The 18,235-nt window shown below is 46.3% G+C and overlaps 1 protein-coding gene across 6 annotated transcripts; it reads left to right on the top strand.

The window, feature by feature from the left end:
- Window positions 1–395: 395 nt before the first annotated feature.
- On the top strand, window positions 396–18,217 carry KHDC1 (KH domain containing 1). 6 transcript variants are annotated; one of them, XR_006542504.1, is made up of 5 exons: window positions 4,294–4,440; window positions 5,952–6,880; window positions 7,088–7,264; window positions 7,754–8,231; window positions 11,204–11,218. XR_006542504.1 is itself a non-coding variant. In XM_044924517.1 (3 exons), the coding sequence occupies exons 1-3, from the start codon at window positions 463–465 to the stop codon at window positions 7,810–7,812; spliced, it is 459 nt and encodes a 152-aa protein (XP_044780452.1). In that variant the 5' UTR covers window positions 396–462; the 3' UTR covers window positions 7,813–8,048. The 6 variants fall into 6 exon arrangements, 4 of the variants coding, with proteins under 4 accessions (XP_044780452.1, XP_044780451.1, XP_025150668.2 ...); XR_006542505.1 differs by lacking the exons at window positions 4,294–4,440; window positions 11,204–11,218 and adding exons at window positions 4,616–4,630; window positions 18,203–18,217; XM_044924517.1 differs by lacking the exons at window positions 4,294–4,440; window positions 5,952–6,880; window positions 11,204–11,218 and adding an exon at window positions 396–689 and having other exon boundaries at window positions 7,758–8,048.
- Window positions 18,218–18,235: the final 18 nt, after the last annotated feature.

Raw genomic sequence — 18,235 nt, forward strand, 5'->3', positions numbered from 1 at the left:
TGAGGAGCTGGAGCCGGAAGGCACTTCCGGACGCAGCCACCCAGGGAGGGGCGCAGGAACTCGCCTGCGCGGGGCCCGGGAGATGGAACCTGTACGTTCCTCGGGTTGGGCTCACGGAGACGAGGTGCAGGCGCTGGGCTAGTTGCGAGCGCGCCGGGGCGCATCCGGAGGTGAGAGGGGTGGGGTTTGCTCGGTGCGGGTAAAGGTGTTTTCAGCCACAAGCGCCAAGTTCCTGGGAGGTCGTGCGCCCAGGCCCCGGCTAAGGCTAGCCAAGGAGCTAGCTGCCGGGCCTTTCTCTCAGGAAGCAGAGGACCGAGCGGGTGTCTCTAGGACGGCCTTTGATGTAGCAGCAGCCCCAGGATTCTGCAGCCTCCTCTCTGACTCTGATGAGGGACCCTGTGGACTCTCTCTGGGGACAGGGCCCAATGACAGGCTCCGGGGGCTCCTTGGGCTCACACTGCCATGCCAAAGGTTGTACGGCTGGAAGTCCGAGTGGAGTTGACCAGGGCATGCCCTGGCTTTCAGAAAGCCCAGAGGAAGGGCCTTGGGTACCTCTGCTTCAGTGTACCTGGCACTTACCTGAAACGGTGGTGGAGGACACCAGGAACCTCTTCTAAGAACTGGAGCCTTGGTACCAGCAGAGGCCTCTTGTACCCATCTACCTCCTCAGAGGGTCCAGACAAATTTGGGTGAGTCTCCTCTGGTTCTTGGATCTCTCATGTTGGTTGATGATCCTGGGTTTTATTTGGCAGTAAATAAATAAATAAGTAGGTACCTGCCTTCTTCCATTGAAAGATACTGGCAAGGGCCTCGTTGACAGATAACCAGGAATATACACCCAGTTGAAAGATACTAGGGGAAGGGTTGAAATATTCAGGGGAATACCCACCCAGTGGACTGATACTGGTTGGGGCTTGTTTGAAAGATACTGGAGAATATCCATCCAGGTGAAAGATACGGGTGGGACTGGTTGAAATATACCCAGGTTTGCTCAGATGTAGGAGACTGATTGGTCTGTGCTGACTGACTTGATGCATTTCCTCAATTTAGCTGCTGTAATAGAATTTGTCTGGATAAAAATAAAGATATTACATGAGACCTTTGCTCCAAAGAAAAGGGGACAGCTCCCCACAGCCAGTTACAGCTTTCTTAGTTGATTGAGAAATTTATGGCAGTGGTGGAGACAGAGACCTCATACCATGCAGTGGTCCCATAGGAAAAACCATGTATTAATTAAAACACTTGACCCTCAGGGGGTTGTGAATAAGAATTGAGTATTCAGCCATCCAAGACCCATGGTGGTCTTAGAACCGCCAAAGGGAGAAACCAATATGAAGGCGGAAACTACTCTAGGGTGACAAGCTAGAGGAGTTGAACTCACAAGCAGCATGCTGACCTGCCACATTTCTGGGTGGGTCATTTCAGTAGTAAATTTTATCTGACAAATTCAACTGAAAATTGGAAATGGAGCCTCTCAAACAAGGAAACAAGGGGCATCAGAAAGCCAGAAAACCATTAACACTCCAGCCAGGTTTATGTACATGCAAAACTCATATTTGCAAGTATCTACTTATTTGGGGAAATTATACTGAAGAAGATTGCAACCTAAAATGGCCCAATTTGGGGTTTCTTTTGATATTCTAAAATTGCTATTTTTGTGTGCACAGTTAGAAAAAGCTGGCTGTAAGATCAAACTCACTGAATGGAATGCTTCCTTTAATTAGTATCTAAAAGCTTCCAAGAAAGGAAATGCTAGAGTAACTTCTTTGCAGGAAATAGTAAATTGCTTGAAACTGTATCAAACTAAAAAAGGCTGTTAGCACTGTTTCTGACTTGGTCTCTCCCTCTGCTCTTGCTCACATCCTCTTCTATCTGAATTGCATGGCCCAGGTGCTATTTCTTTTTCTCTTCCAACAACTTTTCCGCCTCCTGCTGCTCCCACTTCCCCAGTAAAGGGGAAAAAAATCAGAAGTGATTATAGCTCTCTTTAAGGAGAAACCTATTACAGGGAGAGATGAATCGTCCTTGGTGCTTATGAACACACCCTGGACCAAAGCAGAACATAGAGCTTTAGCCAAGGAATTTCCTGATCTGTGTCAGGACCCACTGGGATTTGCTAAGGAATCTGAGTTAACCATCTGGACCTACCAGCCTGGGTTTTCAGATCTGTATCAATTAATACAACTGTTAGCTTCTGAAAGCAAAGCAAGGGAATGAATAAAGAAAGCATGATGAAAAGATCCCTTAATGGATTTGAACCACTTTCATTCTCACCCTGATTGGAAGAAATTAGCTCAGAAATTACTGGAATTTATCTGAGTGTTTCTCCCCAAACAGTGGACTGGACAGAGATTCAACAGTACAAGCAAAAGTCAGATGAATCAATTCTGGACTATTAGGAAAGGTTTGAAATTAACTTTTAAGCAACATGCTTCCTTGACACCTGAAATCATTTTCTAACCATCAAAACAATCCTTTGCATAACCCTGCCTTTTTAGAAGGTATAGATGAAGATTTGACTACTCTAGTCAAAAGATACGCTCTAGGTTAGTCCAAGTTACACACAGATGACCTTGTTACACCGGCTGATCAACTTTCAAAACCAATAAAGGAAAAGGGTGGATTTATGAAAATCATGAACTTTCAGTTGCACCAATTAAGTACACAATGCCAACTGAAGGTTAACTGACCCCTGTTTAATTCCCAACAAGTAGAGAAAGCTAGCTTGGAGGAAAAACTAATTCTGATCCTAGAGGGATAAGTCCTGATTTTTTTCTGCCTGTGCCTTGAGACCAGAGCTCTCAGGATCATCTATGTTATCTAGATCATCTCTAATTCCTGAGACTGATTCCTGAGACTGGGGGCAGGGGAAATGAGGGAAAAAATTATTTATAAATTTAACTCATTCCCTTTGTTATTTATGACTAGTGGGTTTCATACTGTGACAGCTGATTCTGACTAAGATAGAAAATGAAGCTATGAGATTTGTTGTGTCTGTCTGGATATATGTGTTTCAGTATGTGCCTTTGTCTTTGGATAATCTTGCTGAGGTTAATTTGTAAACGAGCTCTATTTAATTGGCTTAAGAAAAGTAAATATTTACAAATCAACAATTCTAAATACAAATGATATTAAGCTAAATGAATTTCGGGTTCATGTGGACTGGGAAATATTCAGCATTAATATCTGTTTAAGTTTTTTGATCTAATTAATATAGACTGTCTTTAGAGTCATGCACATTAAGCATAAGAACTTTTATTGTGCCTGGGTTTATATAAGCTAAATAAAACCTTGTTATATCTGTTACAAATTTGTCAGCAAGGAAAGTAATTCAGTGTGGAGAAACTTTTAAGGAAAGAAAATGCAAATGAGAAGAGTTTTGGGTGAATTCTTTAGGAATAAGTATATTTTAGGAAAGTCTACTTAAAAATAATCTCTCCAGATATTAAAAAACTTGAAAGTTAGATTTGTGCTAAAATAAGTAAAGCAGTGGAAGATTTGTGGGAAGTGGACCCTGAGAAAAGAGTTTTGTGTGTAGTCAGGACTAAGTTTAAAATAAATTAACTGAGTAAATGAATTTTAAAAATAAGCTGGTGCAAAACTTGAAGTTGACTTTTCTCTTGAAGAGGACAAGTTTTCTTAAAATGTTGAACTACTTTGATAACAGATTTTAAGTTTCTTTACTTTTTTTTCCCCCCTCAGTCCTGTAGCAATAACTTATTTTTCTTCGAATGTCAATTTTTCACAGTTTCAATACTGCAGCAGCAAATTATTCCTTAAAGAAAATTGTGGTCCATATTTTAAAACATCTTAAGAGAATTAGAGATAAGTTAGCAAACTTCCAGCACTACATGCGGTTTGGGTAGGGTGGTTTTACCTCAGATCCCAAAGATTGACTGTGGGAACTTGGGGGCAGAGGTCATCTATGAGATGACTGGCAATTCCTCAGCGCTTCCCACCTACCAGGGGATTCTCCAGCACTGGCCTTCTGTTTATTGGTCCCTGACACTCCAAGAGGTTTGATGGAGGAAAAAACAAACCCAACTGGTACTGCATAGAGGAGCTTTTGGGAGACTTCAGAGCAAAGCAGAAAGGGTGAAGCCAGCCAGGAGGTTTTGTCTTAACAGAGTTAACCCAGAAGTTGGCACAGCTGGTGTGATTGATAATGGTATCCTCCATATACCCACTTGAAGCTGTGAGTTGAATGCCCAGCTCCTGTTCTAAAGCCTTTTGATATTTTTGACAAACAGCTTCCATCTATGTTATTTTTTAGGAGCCTTATAGTTTTGCATTTTACATTTAGTATTTTGATCCATTCTGAGTTAATTTTTGTGAAGGGTGTGAGGTCTGTCTAGGTTCCCTCGCTCACTCTTTTTTTGTTTGTTGAAAAGATTATCATTTCTACATTGTGTTGCCTTTGCTCCATTTGTCAAAAATCAGGTGAGTCTATTTCTTGACTCTGTTCATTGACCTATTTGTCTATTCTTTTCAGATACCATGCTGTCTTGATTACTGTAGCTTTACAGTCGGTCTTGAAGTCACGGAGTGTCAGTTCTCTGACTTTGTTTTTCTGTATCTTGTTGTTTTAATATATGTTTCTCAGTAGTTAGGTAGATCATCGCATATACTGGTAAGTTATTTTCCTTCTCTGTGAATTGCCAAGTCATGTTCTTTGTCCATTTTTCTGTTGGGATCTCTGTCGGGTTTTTGTTTATTTGGAAGAATATCAATACTTTGTGGGGGTTTTTTGGCATTCAAGTATCTTCTTCAAGTCTGTCATCCATTTAATAACTTTGTGATATCATTTTCTAATGTCTTTACAATTGAGATATAATTGACATATAACATGAATTTCAGGTGTATGATGTAACAATTTGATATTTGTATATTTTGTGTAATGATCACGACAAGAAGTCTAGTAAACATCCATCACCACACATAGTTACAAAATTTTCTTAAGAAGTTTTGAGATCACCTCTTTAGCAATTTTCAAATATGGAGTACATTATTATTAATTATAGGGCTTCCCAGGTGGCTCTGGTACAGAATCCGGCTGCCAATACAGAAGACACAGGAAACATGGGTTTGATCCCTGGGTTGGGAAGATCCCCTGGAGTAAGAAATGGCAACGCAGTCCAGTATTCTTGCCTGGAAAATTTCATTGACAGAGGAGCCTGGTGGGTTGCAGTCCTTGAGGTTGCAAAGAGTCGGACATGACTGAGCAAGTGAGCATGCGTGCACATTATTAACTATAGTCACCATGGTGTACATTGCATCTCCAGGATTTATTTTATAACTGAATGTTTGTACCTTTTAACTATACTTTCACCCATTTTCCCCACCCTACCCCCACCTTTCAGTTCAGTTCAGTCACTCATTCGGTCTGACTCTTCAGGATCCCAAGGACTGCAGCACTCCAGGCTTCCCTGTCCACCAACTCCCGGAGCTTGCTCAAATTCATGTCCATCGTGTCAGTGATGCCATCCAAGCATCTCATCCTCTGTTGTCCCCTTTTCCTCCTGCCTTCAATCTTTCCCAGCATCAGGGTCTTTTCTAATGAGTCAGTTCTTTGCATCAGGTGGCCAAAATATTGCAGCTTCAGCATCAGTCCTTCCAATGAATATTCAGGACTGATTTCCTTTAGGATTGACTGGTTTGATCTCCTTGCAGTTGGAGGGACTCTCAAAAGTCTTCTCCAACACATTTCAAAAGCATCAATTCTTTGGTGCTCAGCTTTGTTTATGGTCCAACTCTCACATCCATACACAACTACATTAAAAACCATAGCTTTGACTAGACAGACCTTTGTCTCTGCTGTTTAATATGCTCTCTAAGTGACACGTTAAATAATCCACAGTTCATTCAGATTTTGTCATTTTTACCAGCTGTCGCTTTTCTATCCTAAGACTCCATCTAGGATACATTACCTTTAATTGTCATTGTCTCCTTAGGCTCCTCTTGACTGTGACGTTTCCCCAGACTTTCATGTGTTTTGACGACCTTGGCAGTTTTGAGGAAGACTGGTCAGGTGTGCTGTCAGATGGCCCTCTTGTAAGCTGTGTGATTAGGTTAGATCAGAGTGATACGTTCGGGAGGAAGACCCAAGATGTCCAGCGCGATCTTCTTCACAGCCTGCGGGTTTCCTTCCCTCTGGACACACTGTTTCAGGTCCAGGAGTGCAGCGCTGCCACGCTGCCAGCTGGAACCCTAGGCTCCGCCCCGGGCCTCAGGTGTCCCGCAAAGGGCAGATGGTTTCTGTGGCCCCGGGAGGGAGACCCGGGCCTGAGAGGACGGCGTTCTAGAAGGCTGGCGGCTTTGAGGACCGCGGACTCCTCCGAGCCGGCGTGGGTTTCATTCTTCAGTCGCTCTCCTTCATCCCGTGGCCTGATTTCCAGATTCCCTATGCCTGTCACCCAGGGAGCCCGACCCTGGGCGGCGTCCCGGCTCGCCCCCACTCCCCACTCACCACCCCGTGGCACGCTTGGGGTGGCACACTTGAGCCTGGAGGGCCTAGGGGTGTTTTCAGGGGCCCTTAGCCCACAGAGGATCCTCTAGCCCTTAGCCCGCGACCATCCCTGCGCCTGAGCTTCTGCTTCACCTGGCAGACCACACGGAGCGGCGGCCGGAGGATGGATGCTGCATTCGAGATGTGGGATGCTGGGCACTGGAGGCCCGGGACGTGGGTCCGGGCGCGCGGAAGGGGCGGGGCTGGGCAGCCTAAGAGGCCGGGCTCGCTCCGGACCGCCCTGCCTCATGTTCCTCCCCGCGTCCCTCCGGCGCCTGGCGCTTCGTAGCGCCCAAAGGCTGAGAGGGGTTAGAGGCGCCGATCACATCCTAGAAGTCGTTTATGTTGAGCTGTGGATGTTACAAGCGTTGTTTGGTGAGTGAGCCCGGAGCTCGCGCCCTCTGAAGTCCTGCAGGCTGCATCTCATCCCGTGCGCCCCCGTTACTCCTGGGGTGGGGATGGGGGTTAGGTCCTTGGTCCAGTGCCCCTGAGGTTTCCTGGAATCCTAGACCGTCCAGGGGCCGGTCTGGGTAGACTCACCCAAGGGCCCCTTTCCTCCGTGACCCGAACCTTGCTTCCCAGGCCAGGACAGCGAGATGCTGGCGGCCTTCTACGGGTGGTTCAGGGTCTCCCTCGTGGTCAGCGCAGTCCCAGGATGCGGAGTCCTGGTCTTCATTATCGGATCGCCCCTTTACCAGTATGTGACCAAGTTCCTCATCGTGGCAATGTGTTTCCAGCTTCGGCTCCGCCGAAATCGAGGTGAGGGGTTTCAGGAGCCCTGGCCAGGAATGCTTCCTTCGGCCAGCGGTCTGGGTAGGTGGACCTCCCTCCGGTTCCTTAGTCTGAGGTTCTGGGACAGTTCTGAAAACAGCCACTCAGTCTAAAAGCCTCCGGTGTGGGTCCCGGCTTCTGAGTAGGGAGAGCGAATGGCCTGCGGCTAGATCCGCAGGTGAAAATCTAGAGCATCTGCGACTCCAGGTGAGAGCCCCGGGCAGCATCTTGAGGGGACATCTCCCGCCAAATCTCCCTCGTAGATCTGCCCTAGCGCTTAGATATCCGAGGACAGCAGGACCAGCAGAATCAGCGTCCCCCGGGAACTTGTTAAAAATGCAAACTCTGTCCCCTACCCAGACCCAGAGAACCGGAATCCCTGAGAGGGCTACCAGGCAATCTGGGTTTTCACAAGCCCTCCAGGTGATTCTGATGGACCTCACAAAGCCTGCATTTGACCAGTCGCTTTCTTTTTAGCCAGAGCTCGGACCAGACAGCTGCTAAATTCTACGCGTGCCTGGAGGCGCTCGGGTTAAGGCGGGGCCGACCCCGGCCCCCTAATCCAGAAGACAGGGAAAGCACGGCTTGCGCGAATGTTGACCTGGAGGTCTGGAGGCTAAGGCTCCATCCAGTTCTTTTGGCACCATGAAAGATGCCGAGGAGGGTAGGGATGGGGGCACCTGTTCTTAATTCTGTCCCTTTCGAGTGACTGCAAGCTCAATCTTTTAAGGAAATTTTCTATGGTTTTATAATAAATGTCTTTGTTGATTTCCTTCCTGTCAGTGTTCTTTCCAGGTTATGATGGAGAAAAGAAAATTTCTGGGAGTCCCCCCCCCCCAACAACTCCCACTCTGGATGGAGCTCTCCTTTCCTGCCTGGGTCCCTACCAGGAAGAGTGCGGAGCTCCAAGGAGGGAGGTGCCTGTTTGGGGGGTGCTGCTGAGCAACCCAGGCAGGTAAGGACGAACAGTTGCACCTTGGTTTGTGTGCCCCCAGCTCTCTGCCAGCTTCTTCAGGAACAGCTCAGTTGCAGCTGTGAGCTCTTAGAAGCCAATTGGGAGTGAATTGAAATGTATCTGGAGTCTGTCTGGTAGACTGGTTTGGTAAGCAGAACCAATGTCCCTGGATAGTTAAACCTGGGCAAGTTTTGTTGAGGTGGGGAACACAGAAATATTTGGCAATGGAGACGGCATTGGGTCAAGGGTGAATTTATTACTTGCTGTAGGAAGAGGCTGGATGGTGGGATGGGAATGATGCAGGGGAGGGAGAGGCTCCCAACCTAGAGGCAGGTGGGGGTATGGAGGCCCCCCACCTGGGAAAGGCAGAGGCAGAAAGATGCAGCCCCGACCGCCCCCCCCCCCCGCCCCCCCCCCCCGCCCCGGGGCGGGTGTGTGTGGGGAGGGGTGGTTTGTAGGGGGTGGGGGTGGTTGGGGATGAGCTTCTAGGGGGGGAGGAGATTATGGAGTAGGAGGCCTCAGGATGCTCCCTGGAGAGATTCCCTCTGCCTGAAGAGAAAGAAAACTCCTACTTGTACCTTCTTTGATTCAGAATTAATAGTAATCTAATAAAATAACACTAAATTCTTGTTATTACCTTCATAACTAATAAACCCAAACTTACACTTTAACAAATGTAATTTGCTAAAAAGTTTAAATGACTGAATATATTGAATGAAACTTGCAACATTTGATTAAATCAGAATTTAATGTATTAGATCCTCTTAAATGTCAAAAACATCTATAAGTAGATAGAACATTTAAAAGATAGATTTTTTAAATCTGAAAGCTGAAGGGTCAGGTCCTGTTCTAATTTAGATGTGTGATATTATCAATACTCAAAACAATGACATAAGATAGGTCTTTGGATTATTCCCTTGAAACTCAGGCACAGGGAAATAAGCAACCTGTTTGTGGTCACATAGGCTATGAGTAGCAGAGTTGGGAGTGGCATCTAGTGGACCACTTGCCCCTTTATCATTATAGTGAGGACAAAATAGATTATAACAGTTTCATTAAAATTAGAGACATGATAATATCCTGACTTTAAAATGAGTTTCCTCATTATTTCTATACTTATTTTAACACCTGAGCGGGATGCAATTTGCTCTATATATTCTGAGAGTTGCAATAATATTATCAGGAAATATATTCATGCTTTCTTTCGGTTACAGTCACTTTTAAGACCTCAAAAGAGAAATAAAACCATCACAGAGTATACATGTTGGTGTTGAATGGATTTTGGAAGGAAACTGGAGCTCCATTCACAGTCTAGTTCTGTGAAACCTCAGCTAACTGTTAGGCTGAGTGCTTTTTTGTAGTGAAGTCTAGCAAGCCACTCATTATGTCTTCAACTTTTCATAGATTTTACTTAAAACTTTAGTTTGGGGGTAACACACGCCTAGGGTTGAAAATTCAGAAGATGCAAAAGTGTACATGGTAGAAGGTGAGCCTTCCTTCACTTCCTGACCCTCAGTCACCCAGCCTCTACTCAGATTTTATCTCTGTCTATATGTGCATATTTTATACATACATATATGGATGTAGCTTCATGTGTAGCATGTCCTTCTGTTGGGACTTGTCTGATGCTTTTTCATGATTAGATGGCAATGCAGTGCTGGGAAAGAGGCCACAGAGCTGTGATCACGTGTCCTTATGACATTATATCTGGGGATGAAGGATGTTGTGTGAGCTGCTGGTGGTGAAGGTAACCCTGATCACTTGGCTAAGAAATTATTTGCCTGGATTCTCCACTGTAAGCTCACTGTTTTCCTCCTTGTAATTACTAAGTATTTTGGAAGAGATAGAGTTGTTCCAAAATGGTTTCTGTGGTGTGTCCTTTCAATGTGTATGTGTGTGTGTTAAGTCACTTCAGTTGTGTCCGACTCTTTGCAACCCAATAGACTGTACCCCACCAGCCTCCTCTGTCCATGGGATTCTCCAGGCAAGAATACTGGAGTGGGCTGCCATGCCCTCCTCCAGGGATCTTCCCCATAGGCCTCTATACATGTGCAGTAGCACTAAGAAAAATGTACATACCTTAATTTTAAAATACTTTCTTGCTAAAGTATTTTGTCCTGGGGGCAAAACTATATCTGGAACACATCCCTCTTCTCTTATGTCTCCTGCATTGGCAAGTGGGCTCTTTACCACTAGTGCCACCTGGGAAGCCCTTCAATATGCATACATCCTTTTAAAAATCGTGTACACGCCCTTACTTTTTGGCACCACAAGATGCTAAAAATTCCAAAGAAATATGTTTATAAATGCCTATTTTATTTATGCATATATATTTTAATATGTGACAACACATTTCACATATCGATCTGTTAATTTTGGAGATTATTCCATATCTGGACATATACAAATAAGCCATTTAAAAATGATGAATAATATTCAGTGTATAGATGTTGTATGACATATTTTTATTAGTCTTAGTTGATGTTTACTTTTAATCTTTTGCTACGATAAGCAATGTATATGAGAAGACATTTGTAGGATGAATTCTTCCTAACAGTGTTTGTTGTTGGGTGTTTTTTGTTTTTTGATACTTGGCTATTCCTGGAAATATCACAGTTTTTTAAATTATGAAATATAATACACAAGTAGAAAAGTGCACAAAGCATGAATGTAGAGGTCAGTGAATTATGACAATGTGATTATCCATGTAGAAACCATCAAGGTTTAAAAAAAATAGACCATTGTCCACAAGCACATGGGCTCCTCCTTGTGCCCTTCTGAGGTGCTCCCCTTCTTAACAAAATCTTTGGATAATCGCTTTCTTGTTTTTATTTATAATTTTATCATCACAGCATTCATTCCTAAACATTATATGTAACTTTTACTCTATGAAAAAGTAGAAAAGTACATGTATGATTTCAAGTCCATTTTTTTGTATTTGCGTTCACTTTTGGGCTTCCCTGATGGCTCAGATGGTAAAGAATCTGCCTGCTGTGTGGGAGACCTGGGTTCAATCCCTGGGTCAGGAAGATCCCCTGGAGAAGTGAAAGGCTACCCACTCCAGTACTCTTGCCTAGAGAATTCCATGGACAGAGGAGCCTGGTGGGTTACAGTCTGTGGGATTGCAAAGAGTCGGATACAACTAAGTGACTAACAACACTTTTTTGTATTCAGCATGCTTTGTGAGATTTATCCATTATGTTGCCTGGGCTTGTGTTTCATTCATTTTCCTCATTATATAGTATTTCCTTGTATAACTATACCATGTCATTCATCCATTCTAATACTGATGAGTTCCCTCCTCCCCCCACCACCCCAGTTTCTGGCTATTATAATAAATGCTATAGTGAACATTCTTGTATAAGTACATTCTGTACTTATCAGCTCAGGCTACCACCACAAAATACCACAGACTGACTATTTAAACAGCAAATTCACTTTCTCACAGTTCTGGAGACTGGATCCTAATGGCCTTGGATGAACTGGAGAGGTGGCGGGCTTGGGGAGGGCCGTGAGACTGTTTTGGGGTCTCTTTTTATAAGGACGCCAGTTCCTCTCAGATTAGGGCTCCCCCTCATGACTTCACGTAGCCCTAATTAGCCCGTATCTCTAGATACAGTCACATTGGGGGTGGGGCTTCAACATAGGACCTTTTGGGAGAGACACAATTCCATTCAGAACAGTCTCCCAGGACAAACACACGCTATTTTAGCTTTTGTCTTTGGTGTATAATTTACAGGCATGCATTGTTTTATTGTGCTTTGCTTTATTGCATTTCAAAGATACTGTTTCTTTGCAAACTGAAAGTTTGTGGAAACACTGCTGTTGTCAGGTAATGATTAACAGTTTTTAGCAAGAAAGTATTTTTAAATTAAGGTATGTACTTTTTTTTTAGAATGATGCTATTGCACACGTAGAGAAGTATAAATGGAAGATTTATATGCCCTGGGAAACCAAAACCATGTGTGTGATTTATTGTAGTATTTGCTTTATCACAGTGGTCTGAACCAAGTATTTCTGAGCTCTGCCTGTACCTAGAATTTAGTAGAAAATCTTAATAATTTAATTATAGATTCCCACACAGAAAGACAGTCTTTGTACCCTTTCCGCCAAGCTTGCAGGGCCTGGAAGCACCGATCCCCCCCACATGGGTCTCCTGGACAGGGTGGGTCACTCTCCCCTCCCTGGTCCTCAGCCTGTGTTCTGTCTGCCAGTGACAGCCCCCCGCCCGCCCCCCGACCCCGCCACGTCATTGCTGTAAGTACAGACGGCTTCCTGGAGGAAGGTGCGTCACTCTGCAGCCGGTCATCTCTGAGCCGGCACTTGAGCTGTGGCCGTGCTGTCACTTCGCGTGCCTGGCAGCTCCCTGCAGCTGTGGCGTCTGATGGGACCAGTGGTCCCTGGCATGTGTCCCTCCCGCTCCTCCTGTGCCATAAGGTGGGTCCCTGGGTTGGAGGTGGTGTTACCCGGGGTCCTGTATTGGTGATGCTGGCTGAGCTCCTGGGGGTGAAATCCCATCTGGAAAACACACCTCCTCCTGTCAGAACAATTTGTTGCCCTTTTCAAGAGGAGAAGGGGGTCCGATGTAGTCAGCTTTCCCCTAAGGGATGGGGTGGTCTTCTCGGAGTGGCGCCACACTGGGGACTTAGCTCTGCTCTGTTGCTGACAGGACTAGCACTTGGCAGGGGTGGTCACAAGACCAGCCTGGGCGACCGGGATTCCAGGCCGCACAGGTCCACACACGGCATCACTCCCTTCTCCAGGGCTGATCTCTCCCCGTGAGCACGGTGCCACGCTGTGGGGCCAATCACAGCACCACCCGAGCTGGTTAGTCTGCCTGGCCTGGCGGGTGGGTAACAAACACCAGAAAAGCATGCCTACACATGCGTGGATCCAAACACTTGCCTCTACCCAGACCTCCTATTTTCTGGCCGCCCTTTGCTGGTGGGATGGACTTTTTCCCAGTTAATAGGGAGGACATTGCCACTGCTTATGAACTGAACTGAACTGATGAGGCTATATGTGTTTTAAGTTTGGCCACTCAGCACACAGTGGATGACCAGGGGCACCATCTGAAGTTCTTGCCATGGGACGACTTCCCCCCTCACTGTCTTTAATGGCCACCCCATGCAGCCAGAGGTGTTAGCAGAAGGATGATGAGGCCTCTTCCAGCAGCTGCTTGTTCCCTCTGGTCCTGCTTGCTGACTTCCCAGCTGTACCACTCACCCCAGCTATGCGACTTCCATCTCATGAGGGACAGCTACGTGGCCCACCTGATCTAATGGCCTGGTGGGTCTGAGAGGACCCAGCTCCCGGATTCTGGGTGTGCTGCATGGTCACATGGTACCCTACAGCCATCACCACGGCCAGCATGCCAGGAGTGCTTTTCAAAAGGTGTGTGAGTCTGCAGTGCAGATGCTGTGGCCCAGGCCCATAGGGTCTGCATTATGACGTGCCTACTGGGGTTTTCCATCAGCTCCAAGTGGCATTGTTTCCCCACCACTGATACCCCACATTATAGGATCTGCAGGGCTGCCTGCATCACAGCCTGAACCTGCCAGTCCTTTTCTGCTCTCAAGTCCCCTAAGTGAAAACTGAAAGTGAAAGTCACTCAGTTGTGTCCGACTCTTTGCGACGCCATAGACTATACACTCCATGGAATTCTCCAGGCCAGAATACTGAAGTGGGTAGCCTTTCCCTTCTCCAGGGGATCTTCCCAACTCAGGGATTGAACCCAGGTCTCCCTCATTGGAGGCAGATTCTTTCCCAGCTAAGCCACAAGGGAAGCCCAAGAATACTGGAGTGGGTAGCCGATCCCTTCTCCAGCAGATCTTCCTGACCCAGGAGTCTAACCAGGGTCTCCTGCATTGTGGGCAGATTCTTTATCAACTGAGCTATCAGGGAAGCCCCAAAGCCTGTTAGGAATGCAAGTTCTCAGAACCCACTCCAGACCTACTGAGGTGTGGGGGTAGAGTACTGTCGTCTGTGTTTTAACTTTCTTGGAACTTCCTTTAACTTTCTGGTGATGGAGTTGTGCCAGCCTCAAGTGTGAACATCTCAGTTATATGCTGGGAAACAGGAGCTGGAAGACGACCACCAGGTGGGCTATGGCTCCAGTGGACCCATGTGGGCAGGACTCCAATTGTCACCTGCCTCCCACAGGTGCACATTCCAGGAGGGGGGCCGTGAGGAGCCCGTAGGTATCAGTGTCATCTAGGACTCTGGGTCGAGTTGCCTGTGATGTTTGGGCATTTCTCTTTTTGGAAGGTCCATTACCTGCGTAAGTGACTACAGGCTCCTCAAGCTGAAGGAGGAGGGAATCACCGTCTACAATTGTCACAGTGTTCCCAGGTCCTCCTTCCTGGAGGTCAGTTTGAAAACTGGCTTTAGTCTGGAAGTTGGGCAACAGCAAAGCATTTTACTGTGTCTCTCGCCCTCAGCCTCCTGGTCACCTAGCTTGATATTTTATGTACAGACTATGCAGTATCCCTAGAGATGCCATATTCCATCTTCCCCTGGATAGAACCTTGGACCCTTGGACCTGGCCACCCACAATCGAATCTTCCTGGCTTCTGAGGGCTGAGTGGCATCTCTGGGCTTCTGTTGTTTGGAGAAGGTGATCACCACCCCAAATGCCCTCAGAGACCCTAGTTTAGCATGGCACCTGAGCCACCTCCATTACCTTACACAGAAACCTTTCTTTGTAAAGTTCTAGTGTCAGCAAGTTTGATTAGAGTGCAGTCTTGTTGTTTATATTCATTATACTGTGTGATAGATCTCTGTGGCTTATTTACTACTCATAGGTTTGTACGTACTCTTAAACAGTATCTATCTTATCCCCCGGCCTCTGGTAACTAGCATTTCACTCTGTTTGCATGAGTTTAGCTTGTTAAACAGAGAAGGCGATGGCACCCAACTCCAGTACTCTTGCCTGGAAAATCCCATGGACGGGGGAGCCTGGTGGGCTGCAGTCCATGGGGTCGCTAAGAGTCGGACACGACTGAGCGACTTCACTTTGACTTTTCACTTTCATGCATTGGAGAAGGAAATGGCAACCCACTCCAGTGTTCTTGCCTGGAGAATCCCAGGGACGGCGGAGGCTGGTGGGCTGCCATCTATGGGGTCACACAGAGTCGGACACGACTGAAGTGACTTAGCAGCAGCAGCTTGTTATAATTCCCCACCTGTGGGACTTCCCTGGTGGTCCAGTGGTTAAGAATCTGCCTTCCACTGCAGAGGATGTAGGTTCAGTCCTTTGGTTGGGGAACTAAGATCCCACATGCCGTGGGGCAACTAAGCCCTCATGTTGTAACTAGAGAAAGCCACCACATGCAATGAGGACCCAGGGCAGCAAAAAATTAAAAATGAAATAAAATAAAATTTCACATGTAAGTGATACCATACAGTACTTGTCTTTCGCTGTCTGACTTATTTCTTTTGGCATCATGTGCTACAGGTCCATCCACATTGCTGCAAATAACAGGATATTCTTTCTCATGGCTGAATAAAATTTCATTGTTCACACCACAGCTTCTTTAGCCTTTCATCCACTGGTGGGCACTGTGGTTGGTTCCATATCTTGGCTACTGTGAATAGTGCTGCAACAAACATGTGAATGCAGCTGTCTCTCTGAGAAGGATTGTGTTCTTTTTAATGGCTGAATAATATTCCATTGCCTGACTTTGTGCTTTTTGATTCTTTCTTCCATCTTGGTACCTGCTGGGCTTTACACTCCGCTTAGTGTGATCTATTGTTTTCTGTTTCTGGGAGCCATCCTAGTAGTAAGATTGCCTTTCAGGACCCTTGTCAGGCATGAAATCCTCTATCTTGCAGAAGTGCTCACCAATGGATAAACTCTCCCTAATCCAGTTCTCATAGAAGCTGGAATCAAGATTGCTGGGAGAAATATCAATAACCTCAGATATGCAAATAACACCACCCTTATGGCAGAAAGTGAAGAGGAACTAAAGAGCTTCTTGATGAAAGTGAAAGAGGAGAGAGAAAAAGTTGACTTAAAACTCAACATTCAAAAAACTAAAATCATGGCATACAGTCCCATCACTTCATGGCAAATAGATAGGGAAACAATGGAAACAGTGACAGACTTTATTTTCTTGGGCTCCAAAATCACTGCAGATGGTGACTGCAGCCATGAAATTAAAAGACACTTGCTCCTTGGAAGAAAAGCTATGACCAACCTACACAGCATATTAAAAAGCAGAGACATTACCTTGTAAACAAAGGTCCATCTAGCCAAAGCTATGGTTTTTCCAGTAGTCATGTGGATGTGAGAGTTGGACCATAAACAAAGCTGAGCACCAAAGAATTGATGCTTTTAAACTGTAGTGTTGGAGAAGACTCTTGAGAGTCCCTTGGACAGCAAGGAGGTCAAACCAGTCAATCCTAAAGGAAATCAGTCCTAACTGTTCACTGGAAGGACTGATGCTGAAGCTGAAACTCCAATACTTTGGCCACCTGATGTGAAGAACTGACTCATTAGAAAAAAGACCATGATGCTGGGAATGATTGAAGGCAGGAGGAGAAGGGTCTGAGAGAGGATGAGATGGTTGGATGGCATCACTGACTCAGTGGACATGAGTTGAATAAGCTCTGGGAGTTGGTGATGGACAGGGAAGCCTGGCATGCTGCAGTCCATGGGGTCACAAAGAGTCGGACGTGACTGAGCAACTGAACTGAACTGAACATCCAATCTTATGTTCTGCTTACACTTCATCAGATACCATCAGCATCTCATCTGTTGCATCCTCTCAAGGTTCCTCCTGGCACAAGCTGGCTGGTTTCTGTAGCAACTTAACAGGTAGCACATGCCTAGCTAGGCTGTGATTAGTTATTGGCTTACGGCCTGTGGGGCAGATCCAGGGAACTTTGAGGGAGGCACGTGTTATCTCTGTATTGTCCTCAAGTAAGTGGAAGATGTTACCTTTTAATAAGGATGGAGGGCTGGGCCATTCCTGCAGGCTTGGAGGAACTGAGAACACAAAGATTTTCCGGGGCATCAACGCAGACATAAGATCCCATGGGTTTTCAACCTTGGCAGAACCATCCTTCTTGCAGTGGAAGCTCCACCCTGGAGCTCAGCTACTCTCTGGTTGAAAGCCTGGCCTCAGCTCTCTCTGCTCTCCTGCCACATGTGAAAACCTCTTTTCTAGCAGTGAGGCTTCTGGCACTCACACTTGCCTATAATTGTGTTAACTGCATTCAGCCTTTCATTGGTTTCCTAGAGCAGACGCTCTCCAAGTGTGGTACCCCAAGGCAGTATAAGCACTACCTGGGAATTCATTAGAGCTTCAGTTTCTCAGAATCCACCATGTGGCAGACAGCAGGCTTGGGATGCCCCAGAATTACTCTTCTTGGTCAGAACTTCAGTGAAGCTTAACAGAGTTCTAATTCCCCTGTTGCCGTATTTCCTTGACATTGAACATGGTTCACCTTGACCAGCGATGGATATTCCCTACTGGATCATGACCTGTGCTCTTGCCAGCGAGGGGTTCAGGCAGTGGTGCTCCAGCACAGAAACCCATCCTACTGCCTGCTGTTTGGGGATCACTCCTGACATGATTATTGCAGATAATTATGGAAGCAGATCTGAGATGGATAATGTGCAGATGTTAGGAAGTGTTTCTGGGTCCTGCACCAGTGGAGGGGAGAGGCAGGAGGGGCAGAGGGGCTGTTGGGCTTAGATGTAGACCAGGTGGTAGTGTTAGCCGGCCCCCCAGCCAGTCACCCCTGCCTGGTCAGGTATCAGACTCAGGATGCCTCCTGGGGAAGGGGAGGGGGGGAGTGCAGTGGAAGGGGGCAGGGATGCCGTAGGTGGGCACAGGCCCGTAGGGGGCAGCTCTCTTCAGCTGAGGTCCAGCCGTGGTGCTGGCAGGCGGAGGAGGGCTTTCTGTCTCATGCTTTACCCTCAATAGGGATTCACTCTTTTTTTTCTTTCTGGTTGCACGCCACAGCATGCAGGATCTTAGTTCCCTGGCCAGGGATCG

This window comes from Bubalus bubalis, chromosome 10, assembly GCF_019923935.1.
Source record: "Bubalus bubalis isolate 160015118507 breed Murrah chromosome 10, NDDB_SH_1, whole genome shotgun sequence".
In the NCBI taxonomy this organism is placed as follows: domain Eukaryota; kingdom Metazoa; phylum Chordata; class Mammalia; order Artiodactyla; family Bovidae; genus Bubalus; species Bubalus bubalis.

Coding starts and splice junctions, on each gene's coding strand:
- KHDC1 (XM_044924516.1), top strand. CDS start 463: ATGCCAAAGGTTGTACGGCTGGAAGTCCGAGTGGAGTTGACCAGGGCA. Junction 690..7,087: donor GAGGGTCCAGACAAATTTGG/GTGAGTCTCCTC, acceptor CTTGCTTCCCAG/GCCAGGACAGCGAGATGCTG. Junction 7,265..7,753: donor TCGGCTCCGCCGAAATCGAG/GTGAGGGGTTTC, acceptor CTTTCTTTTTAG/CCAGAGCTCGGACCAGACAG.